We start from the raw sequence: 26,718 nt of genomic DNA on the forward strand, positions 1-26,718 counted from the left end.
TGTCTACCCTCAGGTTTAGCAAGCAGTAACAGACAGTGCTTACTACAGTGAGAACTGTTGTTGAAGGCAGTGGGACTATATACAGTAATCCCTGTATACGGCTGTAAGCTTTCTGGAATAGAGACACCATTATATGTTTATAAACAAGGACCTGAGCCTTCTCTGCGTCACTTCAGTTTTTTATCGCTGTAACTCCCTCAGCAGAAATACGGGAATAAGCCTTTTCATAACTGTAAGCATCACATCATGCCCTGAGGTGAGGCATTGCTGAAGTACACAGATGTGTAAGGTGCAGGTTCCCCTCAACTTCTACCTGTCTTGATATCACGCATTTCACAGAAATTAGCTTTACATTATTAAGAAAAAGGATAAAGGTTTAACCATTACACAAGCCCATTCAGTTATTACTAGTTTTCCTGCCTTCCACCCTCCAATCATTTTTCACATTGATAAAGACCGAAGGCTACAAGCTTTGACCTGGCCACTTGATTTGCTTAGAAAGATGGAGTGTTTCTTTTGCTCCAGGCTTGCAGACACACTTGTGGACTTTAGCGGAGCCTGGACTGAAAGGGCCAAGTCTTCCGTGGTCAGTTTGCCTGAGGACAGATGGAGGGGTAAGAAACCTACTTCCCTCTGTCGTGCTGCACAGCTGTGACACATCCCAACTAACAACTTCTCTTGGCACAGGCTGCCCAGGGAAGTGGCTGAGTCCCCATCCCTGGAGGTATTTAAAAGACGCGTAGACGTGGTGCTCGAGGACATGGTTTAGTGGTGGACTTGGCAGTGCTAGGTTAACGGTTGGACTTGATGATCTTAAGAGTCTTTTCCAACCTTAACGATTCTATGATTCTATGATTCTCTTGGAGTGGAAAGCAGGACAATAACCAAACAGCTTCAAAAAACACATTAGGTCAGAGCCAGAAGTTAAAATCAGTGGTTCCTCCTATAGCACGGTCAGCATTCGGAACAGAAATGTACATTTATTACAGAAATAAGAATTGTCAAAAAGCAATGATATATTCTGGAATCTATTCCTCACCGAAACCATTTGTAGAAATTCTGAAGAACTTATAAGAGGAATAAATATAATACATAAGTACAAAAGAGCTTATTTTAGCATAAATAAAATACAGAAATTGTATGAAAAACTTAGGAGTTTTTTCCCCAATGATTGTATGCTGATAAGTTGCTAAGTAACAATTTCTGTGAGGAAGACTTCTCAAAATGAGATGTTTGTTTTATTCTCCATTTCCTAAATATAAAAATTACAAAATCGTCCTGTTTGCAAAACAATCTAGGTTAATGGTGACATAGGTCACCTTCTTTCTGTTTTACCAAGAGATGGTTGACTGGTATTTCTGCTTACTTCTGGCAGCTAAGCATTTTGATTTAACGTTAGACCCTGCTTTTATTACACTGATGAAAAATACCTGTTCCAATGAGGTCTTGTGCCTTTTCAGTATTGCCTGTGTTGGAGTAGCGACGCTCCTCAGTGCAAACTGTGTGCAACACTGTGTTGTAACACAACAGCCTCTGCAAGAGTTGTTCATATTGTTGGTAGCCCCCCGTGTATCTAACTGTAACTCGCCAACACTGTGTTGTTAGAATCCACAGTGTGTTGTACACTGAATTTTCTGAAAGATTTTGGAGAGAGGGTGCTCTAAGCGTGACGTCATCCTAAACTGAAAGAGTAAACTGAACGCTTTTGTCACCAGGGACAATAAATGCTCTGAGGGGCGTCTGGGATTCCAGAGTGCTGAGGCCGATCGCTGCCAGGGAAGGGAAGCTCAGCGTCAGCAGCCGGGCTACCATAGCTCATGACAAGTTTCCTTGCAGTCCTAAAAACCCACTCACAAGAAGGGGTTTGTTAGGAAGCATCTGGCTTTTTTTTAACTGAACTTTCAGTCTAAAACAGCACAGAAGATCATAGGAACTGAAGAGAACAAAATGCTTTATTGTTTACAATATTTGACTTTTCCCCTTTTCAAGTTTCTGTTACGATCTCGGTCTTTTGCAATCATTTTATCAATCATTTTATGCATTTTTTGTGTACATAGCAATGGATATAAAAAGGCACCAGAAAGAACAAACTGTAAGCATAAATAACCCTAAACTCTGCCTCATTTAAATACTAAGTGTTCATAGTTTGTCTATGTTGTTATGAGTTCTTACAGAGAGCCCTGGAGACCTGATCGCAAGCATAAGGATTGCTCCGTGTCACGCTCCGGAGTCAAGAGAGGTCCCTTCCCAAAAGAGGCCTGTCCCAGGCAGAGGGCAGACAGACCTAATTAAACAGGGGAGTGCAATCAGATCATATCGATCTATGTGGTAGGCACATCAAGGGCCTAATTTTTCATTCTTTTGGAAATAAGGTAACTTAAGAGCCCTGAAGTAGAATAGAGGAATTTTTGCATAAACCTATGAGGAACTACTTCTAAATACAATGGATATACGTTAAGAAAGCTTACGAGGACATTTTGAAAATGTAACAAGTCAGTAATGCTGACTAACAACATTTTTTCTTTGAATAGAGGAATACTTGACCTGAGAAGAAATTTTAGGTAAAATGAAATAAAACATGAAAAGACTTGAAAAGATAAGAATGTGCTTGTCTGATGCAACAGAGACAGACGAGTCAGGGTTAGGAAGCAAAAATGGGATGATGGCATTAAAGTGATGGAAAATGATCTCTGCAGCCATCAGCCACAAATTGCATGTCGATAGTTTCAAACTTCTGCAGACTAAAGTAATCAGTGTCCTAGCTAAATTGAAAAGGATTTTACCACCGTGACGGAGCTGAGATCGGAGGAGGAAGTGTGGGATGGTTTTGAGGTTTAGTTTCACCGTGAAAATAATTAGCTGATTTCCAAATCTTGATGTGACAAAAGCTGGTGAATCTCTTCAGTTGGTATTCAATTGCATTATCCACTGCTTTCTTTGTTGGAAAGCTAAGGAGTGTTTTATCAATCTCACTATTTAATTAAATAATTAGATCCAAATCAATACCGATGCTATTATGAACTAATTTATTAATTATATTGCCTATTTTACTGAGAAAAGTAATTTACAGTTAATCAAGATTTGAAAATTGATACTGTGTCACATCTGTTTCAACGAGCGGCGTGAGGCGGAACTAATGAGAATCTGGCAGATATCTACCGATAAATATAAAAGTTAATCAGCTTCCTGATACAACCTTTGTGTGACACATTGCGTTCCAATTTAATCATGGAAAGCTGCTAAATGTCCTGTGGCAGCTAAATCATGTTCGTGCTTAGCTGTGGAGATGTTCTTAGTATGTACAACGGCGAAGGGAACGGAGACGATAAGGAATTCAAATTACCTTGGAATTCCAGTGTAGGACTCGGACACATCTCAGTTCCTGTGCCTCCAGTGCTAACAGGGTTATTAAAAACTTCAGATGAACAGGAAAAAAAGATACCGCGCTGTCTTCACAAACCAGACGTGCTAAGCTGACCCAGAGGGGAGGATGGCGATACCACACAGCACACAGCGGCAAAACCCCTGCTGGGTACATTACTTTCCTGCTTGCAGAAGCACTATACCTGTTTTTGGAAAACTTTGTGACAGAGGTTAAGAAGCTGGAATCAGAAGCTATTGCATGAACTTTATGGAGAACATACATAACTTCAGGCTCCTGCCTTTTTTTTTGCATGGCTTGCTATAATAGTAACCTGAAGGATATTTTTTGCATGAACCGATGGGAGAGTGAGGGCTATTACTTCCAGTTCTACAAAATGAAAACAGCGCAGGTAACAAGTCCTTCAAAATGTTCCCTCTTTGGAATAGTACAGGTAGGCTCAAGACAGCCAGGCATGCAGAAGATACGAAATCACAGACAGATCAATCCTGGCCTCAGAGAGGATCATCCATCTTTGATTAAAGAACTGACAGAAGTCTGTGGCTAAAGAGGGGTCTGAAGAGCTTTGAATCTGCTAGGATGCCTCGTGGAAGATGGAGAGGTTCCTGAGAAGGCAGGTTTTAAGATACATTTTCTTTGAGACCTTTTTGATCTGAATGAGTGGCAGTTTGCTTTGTAAGAGTCAGGAGGATAATCTTAACTGTGAGGCATTTAACTCCACAGCCTGAAATTCAGTCAGATCTGCTTAGAAGACAGCAGTGACCTGCAGCTGTCCCGAGTTGGAGAATGGGATCTGAAGGAAGTAGATCAGGGATTTCCACGCTAAGAAGGGGCTATCTAAAGGCTTGAGATCCAAATGGGTTCCTTCAGGTCTGTTCAGAGGCTGGACAGGGATAAAAATCGCCTTAAGGACAGCTCCGCTCACTGGTTCTGCCATTTAAAACCACGCTCTACGCCTTCCCACCCCAGGGCAGCCGCCGGTGAGGCCGGAGGGCCCTGCGGTACCTCCTCCCCCCGACACCCACAAGCTCTCCCAACACCCCGTGTCCTTAAAACAGTCCCATTCCCGAGAGCACAAGCCAGCGCCTGTAGTTTCCTCCATTGAACTGTGTACGGTTTCCAGACACACACAGGGTTTTCCAGCTGTTTTCTGCTCTGTTATGTAATTAATGGCTTACAGACAAAGGAATTGCAGATAAACCTGGGAAGACGTCCAGTTTTGTTCTGAAATTATTCTTTCTCTGTGCACCAGCGTGATTCTGTGGCAATAATATAGTATTTTACAAGGACCAAGATATTGATTTTTCTGTTTCATTTTACAGTTACTAAAAGTTGATTGAATGGAAACTGTATAGAACAGTTCTGGGGGAGGAAAAAAGGGCCCTCTTCATAAATGGTGTTGGTCGTCTATTCATCTTTTGGGCCGTTTTCCCCTACCTGGAAAACAAATGTCACGATGATAATTTATCTCAAAGAGCTTCCTAGGAAATGTTTGCAAAATGTTTTGGAAATCCTAAGTGCAACCCGTACTTGAACACTGCATTTTAAGTTAAAAATAACTTAAGTATTGGCTTGAAAAGCATAGGAAGTATTTCCTCGTGGAAGCAGCTGGCTTGCAGAATTGATCACCTGACTGCATAAACAATAAAACGAAATTATAAAAAACCCCACCCAAACCCAGAAATCATTATCAATATTGACGGCCGGTGGAGTTTTTATGGAGAAGGTTAGCGCGCACGCCTGGGTCAAGCCCTCAGGCTTCTCCCCCCCAGCCGAGCGGGGCTAGCTCGACTGGAGACGGATTTTAGGAATGACGGCAGCTCCGCGCGGGCTCCCAGCCCGCGCCCAACGCCCGGGGGCGGGGGCGGGGGCGGGGGCGGGGGCCGGGGCCGGGGCCGGGGCAGCGCGGACGGCCGTGAGGGGCGGCGGCCCGCTTCCCGCCCGCCGGCCGCGCGCGCTCCAACGGTCGCCCCTTCCCGCCTCGGGCCGGCCCCACCCGGCGGGGGGGCGGAGCCCGCTGCCCCGCCCTCCCCCGTGCGGGCATGCGCAGCGGGCAGGGGCGCGTGGGGCGGTCTCGCGCGGCAGCGCGCCTCAGCGAGAGGCGGCGTCAGGGTTACGCAGGGCCGCGCGTCACCGGCGGAGGGCTCCTCCCCGCTGGCGTCACCCAGCGCCGGGCGCGGGGAGGGGGCGGCCGCGGGGCCCGGGCGGCGCGGCGGGGCCGCGGGCGGGGGTATATGGCGGCGGTTCTGTCCGCCCTGGCTGCCAGGCTCTCCCAGTCGGCCGCGGCCCGCTCCTACGGGGTGTTCTGCAAGGGGCTGACCCGGACCCTCCTCATCTTCTTCGACCTGGCCTGGAAGCTCCGCATCAACTTCCCCTACCTCTACATCGTCGCCTCCATGATGCTCAACGTGCGGCTGCAGGTGGGCGGCGGGGCCGGGGGGGGCGGGCTCCCGCCCCGGGTTTCAGCCCGGGGGTGCCGCTGCTGGGCGCGGGGTGGGAGCGGGGCGCCGCCCGCTCCCGGAGGCGGCGGCTCGGCAGCCGCCGCCGCTTCCCCTGGGGAACGGTGAGGGCCGTCGGAGGTGTCCCCCGCCCCGGGCTGGGCGGCGGGGCGGCCGCTGCGCTCCCCTCTGTCGCCGCGGGAAGCGTCGCCGGGGCTCCGCAGGGATGCGGTCAGCTCCGGCGGCCGCGTCAGCGCCCGGTACGGCCGGCGCGCCGCTTCCGCGCCTCCAGTTCGTTCCTCTTCCCGAGCCGTTGTTAACTTAAAGACAGGCGACAAATTGTGAATGTGTGCGTTCTGATAGTACGCTCCTGGCGCCCTGTAAGGCGCTAATAAAATAATTTCCTCCGTAATTTTTTTTTTTTTTTAAGTCAAGAACAATTGTAGCACAGAAAATGTAGAGGTAGTCTTAAATCATAACGTCATTGCGTGGAAATGACAGCTCAAATTTAATTTGCACCTCTTCTGTCCTGAGCCTGTTTCTACAAAACATGGAGCTCCCTAAAACAGCTTTGACCTAGAGACGTGAGGAGCTGTCACTCTTTGTAGGGTTGAAGTTCCATTTGTTTTGTGATGAAACGAAAGCTTTACTTTTAACTTAACTGGCAACAGAAGCACGCCATGCAACAAACATCTGCTCTAGCCCAAAGATCGGACGCTTTCTTTCTCCTCATAAACATAGCTGTAACGAAAGTTTTGACATCTGGCTAGTGGCCAAGGGCTGAAAGACAAGTCTGGCTGCAGTTTGTGACTTGTAAAAGGTAAGTTGAAATGGGAAGGGGTCAAAATGTGGCGTCTCATATTTTTATTTTTGAGACTCGTCCTACAGTTCTGAAGCTTGAAATTGAGCCACGCTGCCAGGAGTCGTACACGTAGCTTAGTAACCTTGGTGGCTAAAAATGCCTTGCCTTTGCTTGTTATCTGGGTTGGTACGTAGCAGTTCTCTTGTAACAACATCAGCTTGCCATTTGACTACGATATAACTAATAGCCTCTAACTACGCTGGTGCAGCCAGTCTGGCCCGTTCCTTTGGGGAGCTCCGCAGGGTACGTTGTTGATTTCCAGCATTGTGTGGCTGCCTTCAGCAGGCACTTCTGTTTACAGGAAGATTACTTTGATATTTGCCTTTAATGTTAAGCCTCTAATCAGTTACGGTCTGTATTTCTATTGGTTAAGGAAAACAGTACTGTTATGCAGCGAATCTCTCTAGCTGCTCATTTGCTGACTCACTTTGATGCCTGTTACCAAAAGAGAGTTTGTAGCAGATTAAACTGAAACTACAGAAGAAAGTTTATATTTGGGTGTACTTCCTACCCCTTTGGATGTGCTCAAGCAGCCTGTAGGGAGACTTGGCTGTTTGCACTACTGTTACTTGCTGCAGTCGGGTTATTGTTTTTCTTTATGTTAAAGATTATTATTTTTTTTTTTAAATATACGAGGCACCAAGGAACTGGGATATTAGTGTAATAACTTTCTGCTTTCATTCTCTTTAGGTGCATATTGAGATCCACTGACTTGTGACTTGGTGTGCTGCTTGCACTGTATGCTGCAACTAGAGTCAATCACACTCTTCAGATTCAGCCTGTCGTGAAACAGCAAAGCTATGCTCGTCTTCTCTAGGACTATGAAGAAAGAAGATTTAAACCAGAAACGAGTATGTGACAGTGGCCCAGATCATCACAAGGCAGCAGCTCACCTGACACACATACATTCCGTGTTGAACAATTCTCAAAATCATAGTAGCAGTTTACAGGAATTATTTTATTTTAACACCAGGAATTGTTCTCTCTTTAATACTATACCTCTGCCTTCGATTGGCAAGGAAATGCCTCTGAGTTTGAGTGAATCAGCAGGGAGGAACTCAAGTACAGCTGCTCCTTGGAAGGATTCATTTCATCTGCCTTTTTCTTCTGGGAAAGACAGTCTTGATAGGGTTTCTTACTGCATTAATAGTGTTTCAGTAATGGGCTGGCTGGAGAAAGCTTGTAGTTTTGCTGGAGGCTTCAGCTCATGCTGTCCAGGAGACAACTTTTTACGTTTTGCACACTTCTGGCTGGGAAATTTGCGGTATAATAAAAACCTGCAGTTTCTGCAATTAGAAATGAGCAGCAGCAAAGAGAATGAATTGCAGCTCGCATTTCTTAAAGAGTTGGAGCTTGGTGGACTTCCTGATCTCTATTCTATTCCGGTTGCCTCACTGAACGAATACGCTATGGGACTCTTAAACAACCAGAAACCATGGTTTTTTCTTTGTTACTTAGACCTTGTATCTTCAGAGGAAACACTTGGATACAAGCAAATGCTTTCAAATATACAATATGTGACTAATAATTCTCACGTCATACAGCTAGTAATTTCTGTGCTAGCCTTTGCACTAGCAGGTCTCTGGTATGCAGTAGTGAACGTAAAAAAGTACTAGGATTTTAATAGTTACTATTTTTAACATTAATAGAAGCTTAATTGACTAAATAACAGAGAAAAGGTTACAGTTCTGGCTTTAGTGGGAAGTAGACAGCTGAAGTAAAAATTATACTTGTGTAATTGCTAGTAAAACTGGCTGTTGGAATAATAGGGACTTTTTTTGTAAGGAATATCTGCATCTGAGTGGAAAGAACTTTAATCTCAAAACTCTTTGGGACTTGTGCAGGTCTGCCATTAACACTAGACTAGAACCCAATTTGATTGTTTAGCACAGATCCTTTTTTTTCTCTAGGGTTTGTATTAGCGGAGTGTTCTAGCTACTATTTACAACCATTTCCAATGAAACTGTTTCTTGTAGAATTGAATTCCTGCTCTGAATCCAACAGTAGCTAATGTATCAGTCCTTAAAAACACTTGGAATTGGAAAGCTGTTGGGAGGGTGATCTTCGGTACAGTGCAATTCTCAGCAGTGTTCCTTTTCAAGGATGGTACTGCTCTAATTTAAACAGTATCTCATGAGCTTTATTGCACTACAACAGACGCTATAAACAGTTTTCCAAAAGAATGTTTTCTTTCCTTGAAAAAGTGGTTGTTATCACTGAAGCACAGTAATCATTTCTGGGCCTGTTGACTTTGGCTTTGGGACAGACTTCTGACAACGGGGTTTGGCAAAGAATGGAGCAAGATTGTTGGAATCAATAGAGCTGCTTGTGAATAAGAATTTGCAGGAGTAGGCTCCCATGGGCACTCAGATGGAGAAACTCATTGTGCAATAGGTCAAAGTTTGAACTCGGTGTCCAAAATTCTCAGCAAGGGAGTTGGTGTAGGTGGGCTTAATGTGCTCTAGGGGCTTACCCAAAGAGGGAGGTATTGATACGGTGAGTTAGGATGCGTTTTCAGCTCACCCTTCACTCTGAGTTAGAGGTGAGGAGTTAATGCAGAGTAAAGTCATGCCAGTGAATCACCCACCAATTATCCTTTTTGCTAGCTAGCTTGCTTCATTTTGGAGAGAGAGAAAGTGGTGTTGCATTTAGTCTGAACTGAATTCACCTGGAAAGCCAGTAGAGTTTCTAATGTGGTGTTTATTTGGGTGTTAGCACACTTGTGTAGAGAAGTCCTTGATTATGAAGATGAGATGCCGGTTATCAGTGTTACGGGGAGAAATGTTGGAATTTTTTAACCTTATTTGAGTGCTGAAAGTAAGATATACTACTTTTTATGTTAAAATGATATGTTGTGGTTTTATTATCCCCATTGGTTGACTATTTCTTCTGTATGTTAGAAGAGATAAAAAGCCATTAACTTTAATTTAGAAAATAACTTTTTCCCTGGTGTACTTTTATTAATTGTTTAACTTCTAGACTTTTGCCCACGTGATTACCTGTCAAAAAATTACCAAAAACCCCAAAATAATAATGGATTGCATATTGTAAGCAATTATTTTGGCAGTAACAGTTTCCTCTTAGTCAAGTCATTCATACTATTCACTCTCATCTCCACTGCTGCAATTTATCACCCTTGCAGTGGTATTAACATGAGTGTTTGTGGATCAAGATTGCTGAAGCGATGTGGATCTGAAACCCCAAAACACCAGAAACAAAGACACTTCTCCAAAAGTCTGTGGCTTATTTGAGTTATGATGTTAAGCCGTTGTCTGCATACAGCTTGATCCAAAAAAACACTTGGCAGAGCTGCCAGTGGAGGAATGAAGGTGGGGAGGGGTTGGAGCCTGTTTAAGCTGCCTTGATTGCTAAAGATAAAGAAAACATTGTGCAACTGCATCTTATTCTCTATAACTAGCAATATAGGTAAAGAAATACTCTTTTCCTGTATGGTGAGCTTTTTTTTTTCTTTAAGTTGCACATAAACACAATCCTGCATCCACAACTGAGTGCTTGAAATTCCTATATACAGAACTGATTGGCACAGTTGTACCTGCAGTTGTTACCTGAGACCTTGTCTGTTCAGCTGAATGGTTTGGCCTGGAAGATTCTCTACTCTGCTGTACATCATTTGGGAACCATAGTTATATACAACAAAAACTTATAGGTGATAGTTAGGTTAATAGGCAAGAGGAGCAGCTAAAGGCATAAAAGCATTAATCCAGTTTTTAATGTACCTGTTCTTCATGGTGTTTTTAAAGGGGGAAAAAAAGGGGGAGAAACGAAACATGAGAGAAATTAGAATTTAAATGTGTGTACAGTGGGGTGCCAAGGGTTGTCTCTTTATTGGTGACAAGCCTATGCAGGAGGGGATCTTGGAACGCTGAATCATGTTATTTATCACAGTCCAGCTACTACAGTCCTGTTTTAAGCAGAATTTGCTCTGAGTGAGTGGCCTTTAATCACTTATTACAGGATCACTTTAAATACAGATACAATACAGCTAAGCAAAATGATTGATTTTTTTTTTTTTTTTGGTGTATTATATGTATATTGAACATAAGATATAAAGAGTATGTCTTCAGTGAGTGGATTTATTCCATTTTAAGATAGTTTATGTACTTTGCCTTGGATTTTATTGCTTAAAACCTAAAAGGTAACTTTCTAACTTGAACATTCCTTCTGAAACTCAAATAAAGGATAGTTTGGTATGTTAAAATCTCACGCGACGTACTGCACTTTAAGCCTGGGGAGGCCATAAATTGAAAACGCTGTTCTTGCACTAATAGAACTGTTTGACTGGCAGCAACAATTCTCAAATGGCTTTTACTGTCTGGGGGAGAATAGTGACCAGAAGGATGGCAATCCTTTGAAACTATATATAAATCAAACACTATATGGTTTAGGCCACTGTTCTCTTCCTACAAATGTTTTGATAATAACTCATCTCAAAAGATGGAAGTGTCTCAGCTAAGAACTGGTTTGTATGGAGTTTTGTGGCTTCAATAAGTCAGATGTGGAAACTGCTTTTCTGAGTAAATGTGCTGTTAGGGCTGAGACTGTCTTGGATGATTGCTACAGTACAGAAGAATAACATTTTTAGTAGGGGTAAGGGACACTTATACTGAACCAGGAGTTGCCTTCTTATTTCCAGTTCCTCTCTCATCTTGCTCTTCCGTTGGTGTTGGAAAGAGGGATTTCTAAGCAAAATGTCAGGGTTCTACTAAACAACTCGTGCTTTCTGAAATTTCATTGATCAGTGTCCAGATCCTTCCTGCACTACATAGCAAAGAGTTCTATTTCTGCTATTAGAAAACAAATCAAGTAAGAAAATATTCAATATTTAGAGAATTGCCTAGTAGTTTCCCATAAATGTACAGTTGAGTGGAAATTTACTATGTAAATTTACTATGGAAATGTACTGCTTTGAAAAAGAAAATATACTTTTAAATGTGTGCGCACAGAGCTCTGCATGTGGAGAAAAAGTGTTTTATCACAGTATGATGTTGGAATGCTTATGCAAATGCTTATTTACATTCTGACATTACAATGCAAAATGCAGTAGAGATGGTGTTGTATTTCTCAGTGTGACATTAGCTAGTGCAATCTTAGAAATCATCTGTGTGCATCATCATGCACCATGAGACGGTTTTATCTGTAGACATTTTTTAGCCTTTTGCTTTTTCAGTGTTGGGTTGTTGTGGGGGTTGGTTTGTTTGTTTGGGGTTTGGTGTTTTGTTGTTTGGGGTTTTTTTGTGGTTTTGTTGGGTTTTTTTAGGACTGTAAAGACTGCACTTTCTTAAACTTTGCCAAAGTTTGCTTTCCTTCTCCTTTTTTCCTCCCTTGCCCCTCCTCGTAGGTATACACACTTTTAATTTTTGGAAGAAGCAAGCCTCTACGTACTCCCCTAATATATCATCTTTTTGTCAAGTTGTTCCTTTTGTTTTTATGGCCTGGTCTTACCTATATTTTCCTTCTCTTCCCTCCCCATCATTTCTCAGCATAAGTATATGCTGATATTGTGTTCCATTTCAGAAACACTCCCCTGTAATTAATTATGCATAGCATTGACAGAAACCATGTAGAGATGTAAGCGTCCGTATTCTGTCATTAGGGTGTATGACAAGTGTATATCAGACAGAGCAATCGGTAGTCAGGGTGACATATTTCTGCTTTTTCCCTTCAAAACAGCTGCTTTGATTAAAATCTAATATTTAATTCAAATTTGTAATACCTCTGTCAGCGGAGAACTGCAGCTAGAATTTAGGGCTTATCAAATACATTGAGGTCAAACTTAAGAAACAGTTACACTAGCTTCGGTACTCTTCTGGTTTTGAAGTCATTAGTATAACTTTCTGAAAACTTCACATGAATGTACTCCTAATATTTTGAAACCTTTTTTTTTCTAAGAGTGCATAGAGTAAAATGTGTTCTGACACTCATTTCTGTGAGTCAATAACTGGGGAAAAAAAAACTTTTTTTGGATTTTTTTAAATATTTGTGATGAATCTCCTTTTAATATCTCAGACTACAAAGCCTCTAATCCTCAAGGAAGAGCTGCATTCAATAGAACTTTCAAATAAACAACTTGTTGCCTATGAAAATACTAATATTTATGATCAGCTCACATACTTAAATACAAGGACATAGATATCAATCTGCTGACAGTGTGAAAACAAGAATAATCTGGAAGTGCTAGAATAATGCTATCCTTTACCACCCTGCACTAAGTAAATCCTATTGGCTTGTACTTTGAAGTTAATCCTCTATTGCATTCCAAAATCTCAATTATCTTGGTCTTTTTGGAATTGGTGATGCAAGATTCAGACCCAGTAGATGGTTATTTCATTGTTAATGATGAAATAAATGTAAAAGCTAGAACATTTTAGAAAATGGCCTGAAGGACTTCCAGAAAGAAAATCTGCCTTGAAAAGATCCAGTTTATTTCTGTGATCTCGATATATTTATAGTCGTTTTGCAAATCTCTCTTCTTCCTTGTTGAAGATCTGTATAAACCTGGTAGCAAAAATTACTAAAAGCCAGACTTGTAAAAGTATCGGTGTTCTTTTCATTTTCTGTTTGTAGTCAATTTTACCTATTATCAAATATAAAAATACCTAGATGTAATTTAAGCTTTTGTTCTTAAAAGTAGGTAAATCTAATGCTTAGTGCCTGATTCATCACCTGAAGTTGTGTGTTCCATGAACTTTCTTCAAAATGGGTTCTGCTGCCTGCTGGTGACTAACACTAACGTTAAATGCTGACACTTAATACTTCCTGTAAACTGTGACGTTATCCATGCAGAACAATTTTAGTCTATGGCCTTGATCTGGCCCTATTTTTTTTCTTTTTTTATTGCAATGTGGGAGATGGAGGAGGCTGGCACAAACCATTGTTTGTTCCAGAGAAAGATGTTTACAACTTTGTATGTATTTTAGAAATTTATTGTAACACTTCTTAACTTGAGAGGACTCTCCATAGTAAACTTGAAACCTGTTGTCCTAATGAGGTGAATACAGACTTTTGAATACTACAGAGTGCTATCTGAGCTTCCAGAAGCTGTTGATTGTGATGCTGCTCGCTTACACCACAGGAGGGAGTTAAACATCAGTCTTTTAAATATTTTTTCAGTTATGGCATCGTTTTTTCTTAGTACAGTGGATTTCAGTTTATAAATACGCTGACTTTGACTTGTCTTATGGGTTGTCACTGCAAATAGGTTAATGTACAAAATCAATACACAGCGGTAATGTATTGTAACTGTTTACAATTGAACTCTGAATACCAATTGATGGGTTTTATCAAGCTATTTAAAAACAGAAATAAAAATCTTTTTAAAAGTGATCTTTTGTCTGTCCTCAACAAAAGAGCTAGTTTTGGTGCTTCTCATTCCAATTTTTCACTGTATAAATTGTACAGATGTACTTAAAGAGATCAGGTTTCTGACAATTTAAAGTCAGACAGTGAATGGCTTTTTCAGAGATACAATTTGAGATGTGCGTTTACTGAATACCAAACAAATATAAAAGCTGTGTGAGAATAAAAGGGCTAAATGCCTTATGCTTGGCCTTGGAAATTTGGTATCTGAGCTCTAGGCTAGCTTAATCATGTTAGCCGCCAGTTTCATTCATAGGCATTCCTTGTACACACCTTTTTTTTTTTCTTTTTTTTTTTTTTTCTTTCTCAGTGACACACCTTAACAAACCAGTTAGATTCAATGTAATTCCAAGGTATTTCCTAACTAACTAGATCTAATCTTGCAACATAGTTTCATTGTAGAAGGGGAAAGCAAACCATGCTACATCTGTAGAACGGCCACTGCAACTCTCTTGCTTAAGTCAGGATAACATTTCTGGATGTTTCTCTTCAGGGTTAAAATCATCTTAGTATTAACAGATATGTCAGACCTCTTGTTTTTGCTGAATAAAATATTCACGTTAAAGGAGTGGAATAAACATGTATCCTCTGCTTAATGTTGAGCATTAAAAAACATATTAAAAACCAGAAAACCTGCACTTTTCGGATCTCTCTTCTGAACGTTGCGATCAGATGATTTTTTGATTCTAGACTCAAAAGATATAATTAACTTACAGTTTTTGTTTGATCTCAGGGTCCCTTGATGCCACAAGTGATGCATTTTGAGGAAGTACGTTACTGTTACGTGCTGTATTTATTCTGAAAAGAAATGGTATTGACAACCCGGAAGAAAAGGCTGGTATCTTGAGTACAAAATTAACGTGTACTATTTTTCTTAATGATGAATGCTGAGAGCATCTTTTCCCTCAAAGCATGCATTTAAACAGGAAAAAAAAATAAGGGAAGGGGGAAGGAAAACGAACGCAATCATCTAATAAGGTCTGTGAAGTTTCGGCATGTAGTTAGATGTCTGTAGTTACGAAAGTGCTATCAGCGCTCTCCCTGCATTTCACTGTGGGTTCCTCATTGCTTCTGGAATTCGCGTGGTACGTACTCAGGTAAGAGTTTCTAACCTCTCTGGCTGCCCGTGCTGTTCCAGCCACCCCACCGTGACAGTGATGCAATCTAGCCTTAATGACTCACGTTGTCATCACTTCCAGATGGTTTATTGGTAGTTTTATATACACTTATGTAAATGGGCCTGATACCTGCAGTACATGGGGAGCTTCGAGGAACTCAGGATACTTTTGCAGATAAACTCAGGAATAGACATGCTACCATGTGCATATCCAAATCTCTTCCTATTAGGATTTGAAGTGTTTTGAAGTCAGATTCATGTTGGTGGCCTATGACTTTGTGGTAGTCTCTCTTTGTTCACCTCATACTATAGAATTCTACGAGAGCAGCTCATCTGTCAGCTCTCAATCTGAGATTGCCAGCGGAACCTTTTAGCAACTTAGACCCACCGCAACATTGACCTCTTCAGTATGTTTCTGAGCTCTTGCCTTTTCTGGCAGATAGGATAGCAGCTTAAAATTAAAAAACACAAAACCTCAAACCAAACACAAATACCAAAGATTCGCTGAAGATATTCAAATTTCTTAAGGAGATGATTTTTTTAAAAGTGGGTAGAGTGCTTTACCTACTATTAAAAAAGAAAATATTGGATGGGGGTCTTGTTATCAAGAACTGTGGTGTGCTTGTAAAAAGCATGTTATCAGTCTCTTGAGCGTTAGGAAGTGCTACGTCTATTTGTTATCACAAATATTTTCTAGACATATCAAAATACTCCTTTATTTATCTTTAACCTCATAGTTCAAAGTAAAGAAAAAAAAAAAAAACAACCCAACACATTTTGGAATTCTTTCAAGTATTATGCATTGTTAAAAGTATCCCCAAGGGCAAAGGACCAAAACCAACACAGAAGTCAAATGCTCACCTCTTGCTCCTTGAACAAAAACTCAGCAGCAATGACAAGCAGGATGTTTTTGATGCTTTTTTTTTTTGGGGTAGCGGTTGGAGCCCTTAATCACTTTAGCTGGAAGTTATTCACAAATAACCCTTCTGAGCTCAGTAATCCTGTCTTGCTTTGTATAATAAAAAAATCTTTTCTACAGCAGAGATTCCTAAATTGCCTCTCAGATCTTAGCCTTGCATTCCAAGTATTGCACACTGACTGCAAGCATGTATGACCTGCTCCAGAGTTAGAACAGTTACAACATTTCCAATTTCTGGTCTTTGCTCCCCTCCTTCGATACAAAAGCATTAAAGAAAAAAAAAAAATTTTTTTTTGTGATACTGTATAGCACCTTTCTAAGGGCTTGCTTGTACACCTTCAGGTGTCTATCATTTTAGGTCAGGTTTGTAGCTGTTGAATTTTCTATCAGGCTGAAAATCAGAGACTACTACAGAAACTAGATTTACTTGTCAAGACAGACTGAAAATTCAAACCTTTTTCAAAGTTGGACAGCCTTCTTTTATCTTGTGTTCCCTCTAGCTGCTTTCTGAGTGAGAACATCTGTACAGACTACAGCAGGTTTCAAGTCCTTCACTTTGATATACGGTCTGTGTTCCCAACAATCTGTTGGTTAAAATAAAAGCTGTCTGGTCTGTGTTGTCACTGTCAAACATAATTTTCAGAGCTCTTCCTCACATTTTCTTTCTGGTTTATAATCATTCGTTTGCAGTTGATAACTGTATCTTATGATTTCTTTCTATTTAGCTAAACTACTTCCTTGCCAATGCCAGCAAGCTAGAAGTCTGTAGAGATTTTTTATCACTGGATGTTTTGTTATGGTCAGGTCATCAAACTTTTTCACTACTTGCTCAATTTACAGTTAATTCTAATATATTCTCATGAAGTATCCATGAAGCGTTGTAGCTGTTCCTGAATGGATTATTTAGCAGTTTCTCTTTCCTCACATAGGAATTATTTTTTCTGAAGGCCCCTATTGAAACAGCATCGTGCAAAGGTTTGATTACATTTTGTATATTGCTATTGTTACTATAGTTACTATAAAAGAATGCTTTTATCAGTGAAAATACCTCTGGTAAATCTTTGTTACTCACATGTGCTTGTTAAATCCAGCAGCTGATCTGCCTGGGAGGGAACTGCACTTCTGCCTCCTAGCAGATATTCTAGCTGTGATAGATAACGACATACACAAGATGACTCTTCTCAATCTAACATACAGAACCCGAGAGGTAAGGAATAAACTCAGGTTGAAAAAAAAAGACCAACCAAGAAAAAAAAAATGCTTTGAACATATTCTTGGTTTAATTTTGATAGGTCATTTTGCCAGAAACATGGGATGAGAAGATGTGAATTACAACTTGAGATAAGAAACAGCATAGATATGATCTGATTTTCCTTTGTAACAGGAACTCTGTCAAATAGTTCAGATCCCACGGAGGGGGTGAGGTTAAATAAAGACTGGAAATGGGCTTAGAGGAAATAAAAAAGCAAAAGTATTTTACATCCATTTTATGGAAAAGGAAAATTACACTTTTACTATTTTTCCCCCCGAGTTATTTCTGTTGTCCTTCCAGTCCTACATACACCTTATGATAATGCAGAACCAGAAGGTGAAGTAGTCCATTAAAAATGTGGAGAAAGCAAGCAAGGTTTCGGGCTTGTTTTTTTTGCATTTCAGAGAGTGTAATCAATAAGAAAAGAAATCTGATAGTAGGACTTATCTGTTTAAGTAACTTAAAATGGTTTTAGTAGGACAAATCACAGCTTCAATCCTGTAATCCAATCACACAAGACCAGTACTGATGTCTAGCCTTGTTGACTTAATCAGAGCTCTGTAAGCATGAGGATCTCCCTACGTGAACCAAACTACAAGCTCTGGACTTGTGTGTTTTATGGGAATATTGTTAAATTTAGGTGAGATTAAAAGTCCAGGCCTACTGACAGTAGAGTCGATGTGAATCTTCCCAGCAATTTCAATGGAGACAATACCATGTTCCTGAAGCGCTTTGAAATTCATTGCATACTTTCCAAATATTGTACTCCTCGTACAAAAACAATGTTAAAATATAAGTGTATTATTTTGAAAGAAAGAGTCAGTATTTACCAACTGAGAACTACAAAAAAAAAATACATAATGTCCAAAGTTACAGCATACTGGATGGTCTTCCGAAACAGAGAAAACTCCTAGGAATTCCGGTTCATAAAATGGTATAATTTGCTAATTTATTTGAATGATTAAATTGATAACAGCTTTTGCTAAGAATTTTTACATAGCTTTAGTCACTATTACTTTTTAGATATTCTCACACGAACTGCACGAAGTCATTGTTAGCAAGGTTATTACAGCTTTTCATGCAAAGTAAGTGTAACTTCCCACCCCTCCGGAGTACTAAATTTTATTTTTTTTGTTTCTTGACTACACATTGTTCACCTGCGATATGCTGCCTCTTGCCTTACTTTGTTTAAAATCAGCCGCTTGATGTTGGTGCTGCAGTTAAATAAATAGAAGTTTAGTATTTTTATCTACTACTAATGATGAAGAAAATATATAGGACTATCTTCTTGAAATGGTGAGTTAATGAAGTCACACCAAATTACATTAATTAGAAAGTCCTTACAAGAAATTAGGCTGTTAGAAGAAATGGGTATGAAAAAATATTTTCAGAGCTCTTTTTCTTTTCACAGTTTAAATCACAACAAATTCTGCTTTCAAATTAATCTGACAAACATTGTGTTGCAATAATTTCTTGTTATTGTAAGGAAGAATCCACAGTTTCTCCCAGTTATTCTAAACGATGTTGTGACTGACACACACATCAGCAGAGCAGTAAGAGTGTCTCCTTGCAATTTCCACTTATAACAGAAGAAAACTCAACTAACAGTAAATTCAATAATTCAGGGAGAATTTTACATGACATTTTTTAAATTTGCTGTTATTACCAGTGGCCTTATTAAAGAAGTACTACAGAAGTGTTAAACAATTGCTGATTGTTAACAGAAGGGGAGGAGAAATTATTTTAATCAGGCAGACTCCAAACTCAGAGGTGGAGTCTGCATCTAAACTTCTGCTAATGGGCTCTGTAAGGAAATCAAAAAAGAGTTCCCGTTATTCAACCAATTATTGGATGTGAGTGGTCAGGCCTCTGTTCAAAACTGGACTGAAGCCAATGCAGTATACCCACGCCAGCTTTGTAGCAGCCTTCAGAGAGTCTTTTGCTCATCATACTCCCAGCATACCTCTAATCTTGTGATCTAAGATAAAAGACCTTTTCATTAACATAAAATATGAAATTGTAGTTTTCTGACTGCATGTATATAACCATATATAAATATTTACATATAAACATACACATGCATGAATATCTTTGCTTGTTTAACTCATGAATAAATTTCTGCTTAAGTGCTCTCCATAAATGATAAAAAGCCCAGTAGCAAAGAATGGAAACACATCCCTAAGTGCTACATTAAGCATGGTAAAAGCATGCCTTTCTTTTCTGTGGTATTATTCTGGAATTAATACAGATCTTCCAAAATCCCAGTGTGATAAAGATACTGCTTTACCTGTTCCTATTGCCTATGGTCAGCATTCTGGAATAACATCTTTATTGATTAGCAGTTTAGATTTCTGAGAAGACTGCTTTACCTGCATTTATCTGTCACTACTTGCAGTTTCATAATCTAATAAATACAATATTATCTCCTTTCTAATAGTTTCAAGACAGCCTTTCATTATTTTAGCTGAAGAACATGAAGAAGAATTTATCTTTTCATTTCAAATCTGTGTATCTCAGCTTTACTAAACCAGAATGAAATACAACATTTCTAGAAAGGAGAGCTTTGTACAAATTATGCAGAAAGTCCAGACCATTTCAGGAAAAAGCAGCTAGAAAAAGAACTGCCAGGCTACTGTTCTTCATAAAGAGTAAATCTGGGAATTCCATAGAAGCAATCATGACACCGAAGATTCAAATATAAGAAATGCCTAAAAATACTTCATGGAATGATTTACTCTATGAAGGAGATAACCATTCTTGTCAACAAGTTAAAAAAGATTTTGACTGTGAGAGAATGAGACGTTGTTTAAGAATACAAATAGTACTCGGATAACAGTCTATTTATCTTGCAAATGTGATGAAGATGCTGAAAAAATTATCTGTTTGTTTTAATTGTAGTTATCTGCCATCTTGTTTTTCAGGTTTGGAGTCTTCCATACATGCTGAGCTCTGGAAAAGCCTTACAGATGGGAATAAAGAGCAAGGGCATGATTTTGTTAGTCATGAGAATTTAGCTGTGCTCATTATCCATCTTCTACTGAAATGGTTTCTCTTCTAGCAGGAATACCAGAATGCAGGCCTTACCAGGCCAGAGAGGAGAAAACACCCTTGCAGAAAAGAATTCATTTGTTCTCAGCCGGTACAATAACTGAACTAAATATCCTAGATTCTCATGCTTTTGAAGTGTTCTCAGTCAACAGCAAATTTCAAAAACTTTTATGTGAAAAGTCTTTCAGGTATAAATGTACTGTTATTTCCTAAAGGTTTCAATTTTTCCCCATGAACATACAAGGAAATGGAGAAGATACTCCGTTTAAAAAAGTATTCTGTATCCAGTGTGAAAAGGTTGAGCAGTACATGTTTACTTGAGTAGCTTTATGGATTAAAATTGTGCAGTAGATATTTTAAACATGTGAATAATTTTTCTATAAAACATGCTTTAATAGTTCTGCTATTTTGAAAGTAAAAGATCTGCTTTCAAAATATATCTCTACCATCTTTGTTTAATTTTGGATATTTGGAAATTTCCTACATCCTGCTGAATGGCACACCTGATGCAGACATCCTTAGAGAGCTTCCATCTGTACAACTGAGATTTCTGGTCTTTGAAAATATAATGAAGCTTTTAAAGATACATATAAAAAAGGGAAGCAAAAAATGTTTAATTGAATCACTTTGTAGGACATTAGTTTTTCAAATGTGTCTATTGTAGTTTGTACGCTAAGTCAAATTTTTTGTTTTACATTACATTGCTTGTTTTATCGGAAGCATGGCCATGTGCCAACCTTAGCTTTTACTGATAAATTCTGCTATACAAAGCAGAAGTTTTTATATCTGAGGCCACTTCCTTCTGCTATTTTATCATCTTCCTGGTTTTGTCTGTTTTCAATAAATGCTTTTGTATTTTCACATCTTTTATATGCATGTATACACAGATCCTTTCCTCTGTATTAAAACTGATAGTTGCAAGTTGGTAAGGATAAAAAACCCAGACTGTTGACTTCAATTTCATTGCACTAATATACTACACGGATGCTTTTGTATTACACTATGAAAACATGTTACCGTATTGATATTAAAAGTATTTCCTAAATTTGTGAGTGGGGTGGGGAGGCAGGGGTTAAGGTTTCATAATCAGGTTTTTAAATGGAAATAATCTCTGGGTACAGCTATATTTGAGTATTACAAATTGACACATGGAGGCTGGGTTCTCACAGTGAAAATGTGTTATTTTAAAGCATCTCAAATTTAAGCATATTGAAATTCAAAATCTAAAAAGAAATTATAATGGAGGCCAAACATCTCTCCTTTATCTGCCCCAAGAGGTTGAATATTTCTGTCTGAAGAGAAAAATCTAGAAAACTCAGCAGTAAGGAGAAACCACACAGATCCCTGCACACGCAGTGGAACCCAAAGAAACTTGACGGACAGGAGAACTGAATTAGGGGTGGTTAGGGGAGAGGAAGGAGATCGGAGGAAAAAAGTTAAAGTTGCAATGCAGCAAACTGGAGAAAAGCTTTTGGAACTTACAAGAAAGAGCAGCTGTCCGTGATGTCACTGCCCATTTCAGCAGTCTGTCATGAATTCCTCTTTCCCACAAAAAATTGTTACTAAGGATGTAAGCTGCAAATCATCATGTACTAATCTTTTTATGAAGCCGTTTTTGTTGTTGTTCTGTAGACCTATTGTTCTTTTACAATTATATTAATGGACTAAAAATAACAAGGGCAGTTCTATCAGACTTAAATTATAATTTTGTTTCTTAAGAATGATTATTTTACACTGTGCTGACTGAGATCACAGAAATACTTTTCTGACTACAGAGGTATAAGGTACCAAATCCATCCTTCATGTATCTGCACTGAGGTAAATGGAGTTACATAAGGAATTAATTTGACCCGTCTCCTCCATTTCCTTGGAAAAATTCTTTGTTTTAGTGCTTGCCAAGTTTTAACTTTGACTCTCCCTTGCTTAACATCTTCTTGTACTTAGAGACAGTTTATCTTTCTTTAAGACTATAAAGAGAAATACAGCAGGAGAAAGACAATTAAGGTGAAGATCTTTTGAAATTGAAAGTATACTTCTTATGGTAAGAAAATACCAAACCCTGTTTGTTTTGGTATAGAAGTGTATGGGATTATTCTTACACCCATGAGGAAAGGGTGTAATTCCTTATGAAAGGAATAAAATAATATGTATAGCCAAAAGAGGGAAAGGATTTAAGTGATGTTTTTCTGCCTCAGACCTTGTGTGTTTCTTTCTAACTGCAGCAGTTGGAATAAATACGGACCTTTCTTGGTTAGAGACAGTAAGAATTAAAAATATTACCCATCACCTTTTAACAAAGAATCACCTCCTCTTTGCACCTGGACTCAACAGGAGCTATGTATTAAAAAATAACCTACAAGAGAAGCTGAAGGCATACTCTCACCAGTATACAACTGCAATTTCATGATACAATACATTTAGTTTTTGTATGATGACACAGCACAAAATTCTTTGTACAAATTTAACCTACCAGTACAACATTATTTAAAAAACAAAACCCTCACAAAACAAGGAGTGGAGAGTCGTTTTACTCCTGATGATTTTACGTTAGAGTTGGTATCATTTGTCTTCCTGCTGCCGGTACAAAGCCAGGATAAAGCTTGGTCTAAACACTGTAATTCATAGCTGGCTAATCTTGATAGGAATGGAATTACATGCTCATATTTGATCTTGATCAATTTATTACCATTAGATAACCTAGTATTGCGCAGATCAGACGTTAACAAGCATGTAAGTCTGACTACAGGCACAGTTCGAGAAGGGCAGAGCATGACAGATCAGGAAGCGAAATTGATGGAGAGTCTGTGGTTCAGAATAAGGTTAGAATTATGCAGGGATATTGTCCCCACTGGCAAAATAACTATCCAGCAGCCTGCCTTCCTTCTTTCCACACCATCTGTGTGTCACAGTCTACCAATGCTGCAGTTGTGCCAATGCAACTGTTTGTGGGACCAGTGTATGACCTTAATCAACAGAACAATTCTGGTTAAAAATGATCATTTTAGGCAGAACTTTTAAAATCTGGATTGAGTGATCTGATTTACAGCGCGGCTTCGCAAACGGTTGCATGAACAGCTGAGAGGGCACTAAAAGTCACAATCATTAGTTGCCAGTTCCTTCTCCTGTCTAAATTTATGGTTCCATATTTATTAAACCCAGATTTGTGCACTGCTGACTAGCCAGCAGCAAGATTTGAGCCAGCTCACATGGAGATATGCAATTGCATTTCAGACGCTCACTGGCGAATCGGCAAGAGCACCTGGTCTAACCCTTCTAACACTGTATGTCACGAGCGAGTCCAGCTTGTCACTTGGCTGCCATATGGACCGTCGGATGCCAACCCTGTCACACTGTGGAGCTGTTTAAGAACGCTTCTCCGGGCGGGGAGGAGGAAGGAACTGTGTGAGTCTCCCCTGTTATCAGCACTACTACAATAAATCCCTCAACTGCTGCCATATGCATGCAGCTAGAGCAGGACCCACGTATGGTTTGCAGCCCAGCTACAGCTCCCAGTGTAGGATGAATTAGGAATTTCAAATTCCTAGGCTTTAGGGAGACTGGAGAGTGGTATGTGATAATACATTTAACCATCCCAAGCTGGAGTTAGCCAGCAGAGGTGAATTCACAGTCTGCGGCTACTTCTCAAGGTGGGAACAGAGACTGGCCTTAACCAGTGCACTCTCCTTTGGAGTATTACTTTACATCAAGTTCTTTCATTTTCCTGAGATAGAAAAACCCTCTCAAGCTTCATGCAAAATGCCACTCATGATCCGTTTCAGCCCATGTCGTTTGAATCCAAGTCCTCTTCTTCTGTTATTTTAGGCACAGTTTTCATGCTAGAAAGCATCCTGTTTGTGTCTAGTACTATGCATAATTAAAACAGGTAGAACAAGTTTAAATGCAAAGTATATTTCAGATCATAAGCCTTACAGAGTTGGTGGACCTCCACAATTTTTAATGCATTTGGTTTTCTTCAATGGGACATTCTGGTGTTCTTTACTCAATGACTCCCCAGTGGCCCTATCAGTGTTACACAATGGAAACTAGCACTGACTTCCAAAACCAGTAATATTTGATGCTAGGAATAGATTAAGCTCATTTAGAAGTCTTTAAAAAAACCGACAACCTCAAAACATGTCAAGAACTGGAATTTGAAATAAGCTGCAAATAAAATTCAGGATATGATTTAAAAGTTCATCTGGAGAAAAACCTATGCAAAATTCTTAAATGAGAGGCATCTTTAACTTTAGGGGTTTTGACTATTTTAAGGGAACAAGCTTCCTATCCATTCATAAAAGATGTTTGACTTGCTAAGCTTCAGCTTTGATGTTCCCCAAAGCAATATGAAATACTTGCATGTAAAATTTTTTGGACTAAATGAAAGGTGCAAGCACTTTTGAAATCATTAAGACAACCAGCAAACAGGATTTTCTATAAATGTATTTTTCCAGCTGAGACAAATATGATATGTGTGACAGCATAAACATTTTAAGAAACAATACATGGCTAAAACCCGTCTGCCAGACAGAGGAAGTCAAAGAGTTTGCCTTAGGGGTTTAAGAATACCAGATTATTCAAGTACTGATAAAAAAAAAAAAAAAAAAGGAAAAAAAAAAAAGACATGATGATAGACTAAGACCTTCCTGCCTGGAAACTCTTAGGCAATGCTTCTTAAAAAATAAAAATTGTTTGATTGTCTAGATTTGAATCAAAAGTATTCTCTAATACAATGGCTGAGTATCAATGACAGTGATTCTGACTATCAACAAGATATTGTCTTAGGAAATGCAATGTTTGCACCATTTTTCTAAAAATGTCAGCATCTAAGTGAGGAAGTAGTAAAATCAACCAAATAATTCTAGTTCACAAAATGTTGCACAACATCTGTATTCTTTAAGATGTATCTGGATTCTTTGAGATATATCTATATTCTTTAAGATATATCTATATTCTTTAAGAATGTATTCTTAAGACTGTACAGATGTTTGTGTCTTTAAGATTAGCTGTTCTCCTTAAGGGTAACTATAAATCCTTCTTACCAAACCTAAAAGAAGTCACAATAAGCCAGACCTGCAAATTAGCAACGTCTTGACTGAATGCATGAAATGGGACTACCTGCATGCGGGATGACAACCTCCTTCAATAAGATTTTAAAGATTCCTTCTTCCTTCCAACTGTAAGGTGCATTATTCCGTCTCCCTGTGTCCGATACTGACATTCAGTCTGATGGCATAACAGCAGTTACTTAATTTATTTCTTTATTGAGAAAATTCAGAATTGTATTTCTTGTCTTCGAATAAAATGTTACTATCTACTTTCCAGTTATTAGCCATGTAATGAACATCATCATAGCTCATGCTTTTGATTAGAAATAAAAAGTTTATGAAATCTATCCTCATAAAATGTAATTTTACATCACTGAAACATTTACATTACTGAAACAGGACACTTACCAAAGTAAGGTTAAGCTTATTTCTTTCTACACGTAAACTGAAGATGAATAATGAAGATGTTTTTGCAGAATTTCCATTAACCAATAAAGAGCAATCTAGGAAAAAGGGAATCCACTCTTCCTGAGGAAAGGATGTGATAACCAACAGGGCTTTCCTACTCATGAATTCTTTGACTATTAAAAAAAGGCAGGGGGGAAGGGGCAAAGAGTAATTTTCATTTTCATTCACTGCTGCTTGGAATCTGGTTCAAATTGAAATCCACAGAAATGGCTTAATATTTAATGAGCCTTTTAGGCCACAAAAACATGATATATGGGCTTCAGTTGTCTTCACTCACTCTCTGTGTAGGGACAAATGTTGTAACAGATGCACTCCTGACCCCTTAAAATGAAAAATGACATGCTAAATTACTACTTAGTAGAAACTGAATCAAAACAGATACTGAACTATCCAAAGAGAGAAAGAAAAAGACAAAATGTATTACCTGAAAATTCAGCACGTAACCATATTTATCATTAAGGAATCAACCCTGCTAACAGCAGTTTCTGGAGAAAGCCCAATTTTCCCCTAAAATAATTTCAACAGACCAGCTATTAGACTATTGTTTACATGAATGACAGACTATGAAGTTCTTCCAACACATAAGGTTAGACTTGTGGATATAAAACTGGCAAAACATACTTGTGGTAAAAATAGAGCTATGACTACAGAAGGAACTGCAAGAAAGAAAAAAAAAAAAAGATCAGGCAATCTTTAGAAAACTGTTGATTGAAACCCTTTTATTAATATGGAGAGAAAAATAAAATTCACATGTATTTCAAAACAGAAGAATCATCAAAGTTCCAGAAAACAAAGTAGATGCGAGAGAAT

At 39.2% G+C, this 26,718-nt stretch overlaps 1 protein-coding gene across 8 annotated transcripts; it reads left to right on the top strand.

The window, feature by feature from the left end:
* Positions 1-5,546: 5,546 nt before the first annotated feature.
* SMIM10L3 (small integral membrane protein 10 like 3) lies at positions 5,547-20,923 on the top strand. 8 transcript variants are annotated; one of them, XR_014228222.1, is made up of 4 exons: positions 5,547-5,802; positions 14,793-14,828; positions 17,187-17,302; positions 20,269-20,923. XR_014228222.1 is itself a non-coding variant. In XM_082312375.1 (3 exons), exons 1-3 carry the CDS (start codon positions 5,617-5,619, stop codon positions 17,226-17,228), a joined length of 264 nt encoding a protein of 87 aa, XP_082168501.1. In that variant the 5' UTR covers positions 5,547-5,616; the 3' UTR covers positions 17,229-17,327. The 8 variants fall into 8 exon arrangements, 2 of the variants coding, with proteins under 2 accessions (XP_082168501.1, XP_082168502.1); XR_014228225.1 differs by lacking the exon at positions 20,269-20,923 and adding an exon at positions 18,546-18,626; XR_014228226.1 differs by lacking the exon at positions 20,269-20,923 and adding an exon at positions 18,371-18,404.
* The last annotated feature ends 5,795 nt before the right edge of the window (positions 20,924-26,718 follow it).

This window comes from Platalea leucorodia (assembly GCF_965183815.1).
Source record: "Platalea leucorodia genome assembly, chromosome: 5".
NCBI classification, from domain to species: Eukaryota; Metazoa; Chordata; class Aves; order Pelecaniformes; family Threskiornithidae; genus Platalea; species Platalea leucorodia.